General features: G+C 32.0%; 1 protein-coding gene and 1 long non-coding RNA gene across 4 annotated transcripts in view; one reads left to right on the top strand and one right to left on the bottom strand.

Moving 5' to 3' along the window:
- Positions 1–126: 126 nt before the first annotated feature.
- Positions 127–12,105, bottom strand: part of LOC141456523 (uncharacterized) — a 37,395-nt gene continuing 25,416 nt past the window's right edge. For all 3 annotated transcript variants that reach the window (XR_012459818.1, XR_012459819.1, XR_012459820.1), the window contains 2 exons: positions 1,995–2,194; positions 127–1,558 (listed from right to left, as the gene is read on the bottom strand). This is a non-coding gene — a long non-coding RNA (uncharacterized lncRNA). The remainder of the gene's footprint in view (positions 1,559–1,994; positions 2,195–12,105) is intronic.
- Positions 3,105–10,459, top strand: LOC141456522 (dipeptidase 3-like). Its single transcript, XM_074132629.1, has 11 exons — positions 3,105–3,244; positions 4,845–5,007; positions 5,269–5,398; positions 6,374–6,509; positions 6,613–6,763; positions 6,854–6,917; positions 7,792–7,977; positions 8,681–8,768; positions 8,886–8,964; positions 9,543–9,699; positions 10,285–10,459. Exons 1-11 carry the CDS (start codon positions 3,193–3,195, stop codon positions 10,414–10,416), a joined length of 1,338 nt encoding a protein of 445 aa, XP_073988730.1. The 5' UTR covers positions 3,105–3,192; the 3' UTR covers positions 10,417–10,459.

Raw genomic sequence — 12,105 nt, forward strand, 5'->3', positions numbered from 1 at the left:
AATATTAAACTACTAGTATACTAGTTAAATATACTAGTTCTTATTCAATTTAAAATGATTCTATTAAAAATGTAGGAAAACTAGTTTACTAGTTCTAACATTTTTTCATAGAATTTATAATCACAAATGCAAGAATAAATATAACTGGCCGAAGAAAATGTATATTTTACAGCTGATTATAGTAAGTTTTAATTGTCACAAAAACAATAGAGAGTTATTAGTGTAAAATCATTCTTACGCTTCTGAACTCGCTTTTTAAAAGACGTCTGAGGTCACTGGGACCCAAAACCTTTTTCACAGACTGAGGATCAGCAGTGCTTTCTATCTACAACGAACCGAGGGATGTAATAGAATCCTAGGAACATTAAATCTTGGGCAGCAAGCTGGGCTCTCGAACACGAGAATTTAGTGCATTACCAACTGAGCTAAACGCTCCTCAAAACCATCATTATTCGGCAGAAAAACTCATATGTTATCAACTTTTTCACCTGGCTGCAGTGAGAAACTTTCTATACTATAATTCAGCTGGATATTTCAATCGACACATTGCGAGAGTTATAAAGTTCTAGTTGGTCAGAAGACGATTGTAATGGCACGCTCTGGCCCAACAGCAAACCCACACATACGAGTACTCACACACACACACAAACTGCAGCTCTGCTACTTCAAACTTCTATTACTACCTCTGCTGCTGCTTCACCAAGTGCTTCTCCAGTTACAATACAGTGACGTCTTCAACTGCTTCTGTAATTGCTGGAAGGCTTTCACTGTTGATACAGCTACTATTACTCTTTCTGCTGCAACTGCCAAGCTGCTACTGCTGGTACATCAACTGCTGCTACATGAACTGCTGCTACATCTACTGCTACTGCTGCAACTGCTAAAGCTGCTACTGCTGCTCCAGCTACAGCGAAAACTACTACAGAAACTGTTGTAGCAACTCGCTGCGATTTTTACTGCTACTACTACTGCTGTAACTTCTTTTACAGCTATTGCTACTGCTGCTACAGCTACTGTAACAGCTTCTACAGCTACAGACACTGGGGCTGCTACTCCTGCTATGCAACCGCCACAGCTACTACAGCTACTATGATAGCTTCTACAGCCACTATCACTGAGGCTGCTACTCCTGCTACTGCACTGAAACTGCTGCTACAGCTACTGCAACTGCTACCGTAATCGCTTCTATAGCTACTGCAACAGCTTCTCAGCTACAGTCACCGAGGCTGCTACTCCTGATGCTACTGCTTCAATTGCAACTGCTGCTACTGCAACTAGTTATTTTCAAAATTAGTATAATTAAATGAGAATAAGTTGGAAAAGCAGCTGCTGCTATTGCAACTATAGCTAGTAATGCGACTACTATTGCTCCTGTAAATAATGTCAGCTACTGATGCTAATGCTTCTTCTTCTGCAACTGCTACTGTTGCTGCAAATGTTTCTTCATCTGCAACAGCTGTTGCTGCCAAAGCTGGTAGTGCTACGACTTCTTTTGTTGCTTCTACTGCAACTGCTGTTACAGGTACTGCTGCTACGGCTACAGAATTTTCTCTAAGGCCTAGTAAAAGGAAATATTACGATCGTATTACATTTTCGAAATTGCTATTTTAGTGGAAGATGATGTTTCTAGATGATGTATTTAAATTTGAATTAGTTGTATACATCTATTTAGATAGGGTATACGATATAAGGGTCTATATTACATCTATAATGTATCCGATCGAATACTAATAGTTTCGCGGAAGTGGCTATTTGACTATCCCTTTTTTGACCAATGAATAACTTCGAATATAGATAGTAATACTAGGAGAAACTAAAATAAAGGCCCAATAATAAATTTTAGCCAATATCTTGTTGCTACAGCCCGATCACGCACAAATTTGTGGTTTTAAGAAAATTTACAAGACAAAACTGTAACCGCTGCGTAGAAGAACGATGTATGGGTATATTACTACAAATCTATTTTAACTACTTTGAGAAAATTAATATCTTACTGTTTGTTGCTTCATTTGTAATTTTTCTCTCCACTATTTGCTAGAAACTTCCGACATTTTTTCGGCCTCCAACATTTCTGTCAGCCAACAACGTTGCCAGTAGTAAAGTAATATAGTTACATAAGTGCACGTTTTTGTGAGTATTCACCATCTTTTGGTAGCCACTTAGTAGTCCTTTCAGAAGTCCTTATACACTAAATCTGAAACATGTTTAGTGTTTTAGTATCAACTATCCAAACAGAGGTAGTTTGAATCTGGTTACTGCAGGCTTTACCTGTTCTCTTTATTTAAAACATAAAAAAATTTTTTTATGAAAATTTACAGATTAAGATAATAAAACTAATAGCTAGTTTTAGAACATAAACCAGAGTAAGAGAATAGAAAAGAAGTAAAATTTGAAAAACTAAGTTAGAAGAAACCCTTACAGTTAATATGCCTTATTATTTATTACAGTAAAAACTAGAGTAGGATAAAATCTTGTGAGTGACCCACTCCAGGTTGAATCAGCGACTGCTTTTCGGCCTAGGTGGCCATTTTCAAGACTTAAGCAATCGCATTATTTTACTCTGCTTTTTTTATGTGTTTGCCTGTATACTTACTTGTCTTATTGAAATTTTACAATTTTAACTTCAAATTTGTCTAATAGTACAAATTTATACTGAAGTTTAGCTCTTTTGTAAGTACTTGAATGAGATTATCACAAATTAATATGTGGATGCAGGGAAGTAAATTGTCTAGTTAGATTCACTGCTCACAATCTCGCTGCACTTTTGGTTAATTCATTTTCTTCATGTTTAAAATTTTAGGGAATAAATGCAATGTTTAATATTATATAGGAGATAGGTCCTGATGTGTAATTCGTAATTGAGGTACATGGTACATCGTGTTTAGGTACTACTTCAATAGCATTTCTTACAATTTCTACATTAATTTTTACTCTGTGAAGTAAATAATAGGTATTCCCTAAGTATTTTCCCCATCTTTAGCACTGCTTATTCGTTCACATTTTTGTTATAATAATAATAATTATGTTGTAAGGTAGTGTTCCAGGTGAATTCGGGTCTGTACAATATTAATAAATTTTAATTTTAGAGTGTTAGATAAGGTGGCATAGATAAGATAGGTGGAGTAGATTTAGTTTAGTATTGTCGCGCCCTCATTATCATCGTTATCAGTGTCATTTTACAATATTAACAATATGAATTTTTGTAATGATTTTTGTTCATCAATTAGGGGGAACTTTAGAGAATGTAAGTGCATTTCTGTAAAATTTACAATTAATGACATTTTTTTTTTTTTTGTGATTGATTTTATCTTGAACTGTGTTTCAAAATTTAGTTTCTACCTTGATAGTTAACAGTTAGTATTTTAAACAGTATTAAAATGAGAAATCTTTAGTTTGTGGATGTACCTGGTTTTTCAATTTTTCACAATAAATATGTGCGATTCAAATAAATTAAATAAAAAAAATGGTAAAGCATTTTCTCTTGCTTCAATTTTGTAGATTTTATTTTGCCAAATTTCTTCAAACTTGGAGTTTTTCATGAACGTTAGTTTTACCATTTTATTTTATACTGAATTGTTTAATTGAATATACCTAAAGAAGTTACCCTCCCACTACTGCGCAACTAAAATATCTTCTTTTCCAAATATATTTGGAAATAAATGTTGGCCTCTTGTATTTCTAGATAAAGAAACTCGTTTAAGCAGTTTTCCTGGAAAATCCATTTTGAAAAGTTGTACTTTAGGTCAATAAATTTTGAGTGTTGAAACCCAGATGTCTTTCCTTCACAAGTTTTGCCAAATTTCTACTCTTGAAGTGGCAGACATGAGAAAAAGTAAAAATTGCAATAAGTTTTGTAATTTTATAACCTTCCTCCATCCTCGCCATCCATATGATTGAGTTAAAGTGCGCCACGTGTAAAAACAATATGACGAATGTTTGAAAAAATATTAAATAATAGCAATAAATAATGAATTGATAATTATTTAGTTCCTTCGTACAGTTTTTGTTTGAATATAGATTAGAGAAGCATTTATTGTAAAATAACTCCATCTACAATATATTCTTTCGAAACCTCATAAAGCCAAAAATTTATCAATTTGAGATTTATTATTATTTTTTTCTAATTATACCATTTAACAATCAACTTTAATGAATTACTGTCTTAATAAGTAATATAAATTGTTAATGGAAAAGTTTTTGGTCTCCTGAAAAACTGTGGGCGAAAGACTTCAGAGGTTATGAAAGAACGTCGATCAATTATAGAACATTAGAAGGAGAGAGAGCGAGAGGAAGCGATGTAGGTGTGTGAGTCTGCTTTTATAAAAAATGGATAAAAAACTTTAAAATAAAGTAGTCTAAATAAGCGTTTTTTTTTTTGTTCCTGACGGGGCTTAACGTCCAACTACCAAAACTTAAGGAGTAGAGGGTTAGAGGTGGATACTTAAATACTTACTACTTTGCTCTTTATATGTTACCAACAAGTATAAAGTAAAAAACGCGCACTTACTAGTCCGCACTCATAGCCACTGCCATTTGAATTCAGATTTCAGTTAATCTATAAGTTAATTGTAAACATAAACATTATTGTCCAATTATTTTCAAACTGTATTTTATTTTTTTAAACGTAAGAAAACGCGCACAGCACATACATTTTATTGTTTTCTTTTAAGCGGTTTAATATTGAAGTTTAATAAACCAGCCTTACCCTTTATTTATTGGTATTGGTATTTATGATTAATTATTTAAGCACAATTTCTGAATTATTTGTTTTAACTTTCATGCTAAAATCCTGCTATATATGCTAAATTAAAAGCAGTAACTTTTTTTTTTGTTGCAATTTACAGGTCTGACCACACCATTAAACAAGAAGAAAGCATTGACTTTTGGCGGTGTAATCATTGTAGTTATTATTATAATTATAATAATTGCCGTATCTGTACAAAGGACAAGTACACCTGCTGAACCAAAAGGAAGCGATGTAATAAAAAATCATCCATTTGTACTGGGGTAAGTGAAGAAACTTATTCATCCAGTAGTTTTATTTCAACACAATTAAGGCGCATCAATAGTCGTTTAATTAGAAACAGATGGCCATGTACAAAGCTACGATGCATTGCGTTAAAGTGCTTCGCTTTGATGTTTAAATATGTCAAAACTTTTTTTGCTATTTAAGAAACTTCAAATTTAATTTTTTTCGTACTTAACGACGCCTCAAAAGTGTTTATTCTTTGTTGTTAATTATTTAATAATTTTCCTTACTTTTTTTAGTGGCAATTCTATGTCTGATTTAATAAAAAAGAATTATCGAAATTTAATAAATGGCCAGGATTTGGATAAGCTGATTGCACCAGGACACGCTACAATAAGTGAACTGCTACAGGGAAAAGTCGCTGCTCAGGTTGAATTCTTAAAGTTCAAATTTTTGTTTTATCAAAAAAAGTGGAATTACTGCAATCTTGTGTTCTTAGATGTGTTCAAAACTGCGTAGTTCATAAATACGCAGTTGGAATAAAGCCAGAAAAGGAAAACTTTCTTCGAATGGCTGCCAACTTTAGCCCAAACTTCTAACTCGCGCAATAAGGAACTGGGGGAAATCCAATCCCCCTTCTTCTCCTAGATGCCTCAAGGCAATTCTTCCTTAGGTACCTCAACCCATAACAGCAGAATAACTGAGTCACAATTTGATGACTTGTTCACTAGTTTCAAGAGGTAATCATTAATATTACCTTTTGACCTATGTAGTTGAGGATTGGATATGGCCATCTACAAAACAGCTAGGGAAGGCATTAAAAGGGAAAAGCGTCCCTGACAGTGGTAATCCTTGACTGTAGGCCCTCGTCTCTTCCCAGAACTTCTCTAGAGACCTCGTGCGACGGATTGTATACTCTCCCTCAAATTTTAATTCAGAGATGATAAACGAGATCTATGTTGTTCGCAGTGCACAGCTGGCCGAGGAAATTGCAATGCTGCAAATATTTATGTAGGTAAACCCCAATCTCATTGTCACAAACAATAACTTTCAATTTACTACAAATTTTATTCTAAAGAGGTCCTCATTTTTAAGAAAGCCAAAATAGATCTTTTAGATCAAGGTGGATTTGGTCTTGGAATATCTCTTGACATATCTAAATATTTGCTTTAATAAACAGCGATAGGATTTAGTGGTAAACCACCCCATTAGTTTTGTCCTAGCAATATGTGTCTGAACTCGGCACGATGGAGCCTAATTGTAAATACCATAACTATAATTAAAAAAATAAAATAAATAAGATAAGTGACATTACGTTTTATCGTGAAGTATTGATGCTCATGCAATTTGTTGCACCAGCTTGATAGTTTTATTATTGACAATAACACTGAATACAAATTCCAGGTATGGGACTTGGGTGCAAGCGATTGTGTAAAATCACAGTACCATGATGCTGTTTCACAAACTTTAGACCAAATTGATTTGTTGACCCGAATAATCCAACTGAATGGAAATTTTAGCTTAATCACTAAATCAGCAGGTAAAAAATCATAAAAATGAAATATTTTTAAAAAAAAATTAAACTTCAAGAAATCTATTTTCCGGCATTAAAATAAAAAAAATTTTATCTGATGACGTTTCAGACATAAACAAGGCAAAAAATTTAAAGAAGTTAGGTAGCATATTAAGAGTAGATGGTGGTTATACTTTGGATGCCAAACTTTCTATTTTAAGAACTTATTACAATTTAGGAGTACGGATACTTGCTATCACTGGCAACTGTGACAATCCCTGGTGAGTTTGGTAGGTTTTTTTTTTAAAAAAAAGAATTATATCACTAATTTATAGGGATTAATCCTTACTAATAAATTAACTATTTCACAGGAGCAAGAGTGTCTACAATACAAATGCTAACCACACGAATACAACTTTAGAAGATTTTGGAAAGGTAGATTCAGTCGATTTTACAATATTTAAATAATGAGTGAACCAGAAATAATTAAACTTGAAAAACCATCCATTAAATTAAATGTTTTCATCATAAAATAATATTAAACTTTATACTTTGTAGAGTGTTCATGTTCATAGACAGTTTCATAGACAGACAGATGATCGTGCATCGCACATTTATTACAATTTTTATATAACTCTTGGGGAACTGAGCACAAACAGCTGAAGGAAACTATGTTCGCTCATTAAAAAAATATTACTACTAAAAGATCCACTCGATTCTTAAAGTAAAATTTCCACGTTATCATCAAAAGTTTTTCCTACGTATTCCTGGCATTTCGCTAATTTTTTTGAGTTGCAGCAATCAGTAATTTTGTAATACTGACCGGTTGCGTGCCAACATCATCAGATTAATCAGTTTGGTATAGAGAATTTAACTTCATGTTTCTGTCTCACAATCACCTAGAACTGACCTAACGATGGAGGTTACTGGATATGTGAATATGTATGAACGGCAAAATATTTTTGTAAAGATTGTGAAATAAAATTCGTGTAACCTAGGATATATTTACTCGTAAGTGTTCTCAGTTTATACAAAAAACATGTTACTATAACGGATAAAATCAGGATATTATCTAACAAATAGATAGATATGATTCACAGTACATGGAAGTCCGATATTCAGAGGATTTCCTTAGAAGTTTTACTTACATAAAATTATAGTTTCACCACGAATACAGCTTATCCAAAAAAACTAACAAAGCTTTGCCTCTGTACTACTTACTGTACTGTACTTCTTAACATTATTTAATTTTTATTATTATTATTACTTATATAAGCATTTTTTAACAACATTTCTCAAAATTTTTCAGACGATAATAAAGGAAATGAGCCGACTGGGTATGATAATAGACATTTCGGGAGCAATTAAGGCAACACAATTAGATATACTGACAGCCGCCACTACGAACAACATATCTGTACTATTGAGTCGAAGTGGAAGTAAAGAAGTGGCGGACAATGTCAATAATGTGGACAAAGAAGTACTAGCTAAATTGGTAATGCACTGCTAACTTTGTCTAATGAGATATAAGCCTTTAATGCTAATAAAAATGCCATAATTGAAAAAAAGAAAATGTAACGGTGGCTGGAACAAAGCCACTTTACTACTCAAATTTTACTAAGTTGAGTAAATTTACTAAAAATTTACTTTTCCTTTTGCAATCTTCAAAGATACAGAGACATCAGTAAAAGCTGGTTATCTTTTTAACGCGGCCTGTAAAACAATCTGGTTTATTGATTTAGTAACAATTTAAAGTATACTTATTTCAACAATTTTTCTTTTTCAACCTTAAAATAATGTAACAATTATTCAATCAATAGTGGAGACTATAGATGTACTTTTTATAACTAACGATAGTTCTTCTACAGAAAGTGAAGCCCGCTGTAATATTTTTTTAAATACTAAATTCCGGACACTTTAATAAAAATTTGACACGATCGTGTTACTTCCGCTTACTAGGAGTACGAGCGCGTAAAGAATTTAAATATATAATTAAATAATCATTTTCTTTAACATTATCACAAGAAATTGAGTAGGTTAACTGAAATCACGTCTATTCTACTATGACCCAATTTAATGCAGTTATGCAAATATATTTAACTCTCGTGTCATTGTTAATTTTAAAATAAAAAACACACACAATTTTACTCACTTGAAAAATACATAAGTACACGTTTCATTTACTCAATTTGTTTTAGAAACAAAATGGAGGTTTACTAATGTTGTCCTTAGACCAAAAACAGGTGTGCGGAAACACGAAAAACTGTACTATTCATGAAGTTATAGGTAACGCTAACTTTATATATTCTTACATACAACTTTTAAGTACATATGTACAACTATTTATATATTTAATATTGCTTTAACATTGAGTTAACAGTTTGTTACTTCTTTTTTGCCCAGTACATTTAAATAAATTGAGGGAACTGCTAGACGTTACTAATATAGGAATTGGAGCAGATTTCGGCGATAAAGATGGAAAGTAAGTAGTTTAGTAATTTTTGATCTCTGAAGTTAAACCATTTCTCACACGCTACTAAATTTTGTGAAAATTTATAATTTCACAAAAAAGAACAGTTGTGCTTGAATACTATATACGTTTGACTGCAATTAAATGGTATTTTTAGTTAAAACAGCTTTTACAGAATTCCTCTAAATTCAACATTCTACGCGAATACGTTTTTTGTCTTAAAGGGGCCTTATAACTAGTAGGTCAAAGTTCTAATGAACTGTTAAAGTATGTGGTTAGGTCTGCAATGCTGGATTTTATTCGTTGTAGAACGATTTTTTTTTTTTTTTTAATCCCTGACCGTTTCGGACTTGTACCTACTGTCAGAGGTAAATGAATCAGTTTGATGTAAAGAATTTGACTTGTTTCTGTTTCTCTAGCTGGCTAATCTGACGACCGACTGTCAGAAAGTTAGACAAAGAGAAAAAAAAAATTCAACAGTTCTGATTTAGAATATACATAGTTAGCAGTGTTCAACTCCAACAAGTTGCCTCTTGTTTCCTAAATTTATAATTGTACAAAATGTAATAAATTTGTAATTTGATTTCTAGGTACCCAAACGATTTAGATGATCCAACAAAATTTGGGGTACTGTTCGACAGATTGTTAACGATGAATTCGTTAAACGGATCTAAATCATGGAATGCAAAAGATCTGAAAATGTTGGCCGGTGAAAACTTCATCAATCTCTTTAAAAAAGTGGAAGAGGTATTATTATTATTATTTTTTTTAAATACAAAAGTGGGGAAATTTAGTTATTACTTCCAAGTTCAGGTTTGCCCACACGAGCGCTTAGGGATTTGGTAACTGGTCTAGGAAGGGAGAACACTAACTTCAATATTAAGTGTTCAATATTAATTGTTCTTTTTCTGCAATAATTTCAATAATTTAGAAAATAAATGTTCTAAGATTAAACAAATTTTCTGAAGGATTAAGCTAATTTAAAGAATAGAAAAACAAGTTGGTGTTTAAAAAAGAGTAAAAATTAATATACAGGGTGAATCAGAAATCTGAAAAGTTATTCAAATAAGTGTTACAAATCTTCGGGGATAAAATGTCAATTGTGAAACTCTAGACATGGTTTTTAATGCTTGAATTCCAGATACAATGAGAACTTGCGTAATTAAACCCAAAAAAATAGCTTTACAAAATTTTAGTAATCATGGTTTAATCATGGCTAAATTTATTTAAACGATTGCAGAAAAAAATTAAAATATGTGATGATATTGACCGCATATTCTCTACTAATTGCTGAATTTACCCATTTTCTTACTTATTATAAAAAAATTTCAGGTAGCTATAAAAAATGCTGCAGAAAAACCAATAGAAGATTTAATGGCAGAAGACAAATTTCCTAAGCCAGTTATCAATGCTACAACAACTTGTTACTCTGATCTTGATGAACGATATCCTAAGAAGATATAGTACAAAATGTTTAGATTTATATTTATAAACTTATATGTATTTTTTTCTAGTTTTGTTGCAATATATATCCTAAATTCCGTAAAGTTTTAAAGGGTAGGCAACTGACATTAGTTCTCTAATGTGTCAACAGATAGCACTGTGGTAGAGAAATTTCCTAGGCAGAAGTTGATAGGTCCAAATTTTTGTACAACTCTCAACTAAAAAAATTACTCTTAACACATCCAACCACACAATTCTCAAGATTTTCTTAAAACTTCAGGTTTGTTTCAATTTAGGTCCGCAAAAATGAAAGGAATTTTTATGGAACTTGACTTCCTTTAACGGGATTCCTTCCTTCATTAAAATAAATTTTCATTAAAAGAATTTCAAATAAAAAACAATAAATCCTATTTGAGTAGGCAATGTCCAGAGAGATAGAAAGAAATTGTTTAATGTCGCACACTTTCAGTCCAGCGATTCAGTCTTCTAAGTCTATTCTTTAGCGACATATTAAATGTTCAAGTAGCATAATTAGTAAGATGCAATTCAGGAAAGTGACAAATCAGAAAATTAATTTTCCAAAAACAAAGTTTTTCAAGCAGAAGTTAAAGCGTTTTAAAAGAATTTAACTGAAAAAATTCGCTGAGATCATTCATACTATTTTCTCGTTAACTTATAGATTCCCACGAAAAGCCCTTGGAAACAAAAGTTGGAGCTATTTTTGAGAAAATTTCAAAAAACTGAAAAATTGTTTCAGTATAACCGACCCTTTTGGTTGAAGAATAAACTCAGTATCAGAAGTGAAAATAGTATCGAAATGCAATAACAAGTTTAACTTAAATGTGGTCTTTCATATTAAAACATTTTACTGACACACAATAAGGTCTGTCTATTCGCAAAAATTTTTTCAAAAAGTGCAGTTCGGTCTTCAAAAATTGATATTCGTGATTGAAGGATTCCGGTTTCTTTGATCCCACGGTGTACCCATAAAGATTGTAAAGTTTAAGCTCAGAGCGACGCCTCGTTTTTCAGACAGTCTCTCAAAAAAAAAGAAAAAAAAGATTACATTTGCTACACAAGCAAGTAATCACTTTGGGTACAAAAGTGAAATTTTATAAATCTTAAAACACAAATCATAAAATTAATTAAATGAATTCCTTTTTAGAATTTTCCACTTTGCTTGGAGATTATGCTGTTATAACTTTAGGAATCTCCTTTAGAACCTAACTTGTACTTTGTTAACCTGAACTATGCCGTTCTTCCTCAGTTTCTCAATGCTAACGCGATTCCATAACACAACGCCAACACAATAAAGGAGCTCTCTAAACGCTTTAATTTCTATTTTAACTTTGAAATATGCATGTAATGCTGACATACAATGTGTCGCCGAAATGTACAAGTCATGCGTGGTCAGTTAATAGCTGATATTAATATTTTCAGTTAAAATGATTTTATTTGTTTACGCTATTTAAATAAATAATGGTGGGCTTTACATATATTTGTCTTCTTAATTGGACCAAATGTTTTATTTTTATTTTTGAGAGACTTTATTTAGGTCCACTTGGCTCTTACCAATTTTAAACAGTAAGAGAAAGTGTTAAAAGTTAAATTAGAACGAAATCGAAACGAAATCCAATTAGTTGTGACTAATTAATTACTTGTAATTAAACAAAAAACCAAAATAACGATCCAAATATGGTTAACTATCTT

Source organism: Rhodnius prolixus, unplaced genomic scaffold (genome assembly GCF_049639745.1).
Source record: "Rhodnius prolixus isolate KJV_2025 unplaced genomic scaffold, Rpr scaffold_4, whole genome shotgun sequence".
In the NCBI taxonomy this organism is placed as follows: domain Eukaryota; kingdom Metazoa; phylum Arthropoda; class Insecta; order Hemiptera; family Reduviidae; genus Rhodnius; species Rhodnius prolixus.

Bases quoted from the DNA above. Each gene is read 5' to 3' on its own strand.
- LOC141456522 (XM_074132629.1), top strand. From the start codon at position 3,193: ATGAATTTTTGTAATGATTTTTGTTCATCAATTAGGGGGAACTTTAGA. The intron at 5,399-6,373 runs GTTGAATTCTTA...TACAAATTCCAG, and splicing joins AGGGAAAAGTCGCTGCTCAG to GTATGGGACTTGGGTGCAAG. The intron at 6,510-6,612 runs GTAAAAAATCAT...ATGACGTTTCAG, and splicing joins CTTAATCACTAAATCAGCAG to ACATAAACAAGGCAAAAAAT.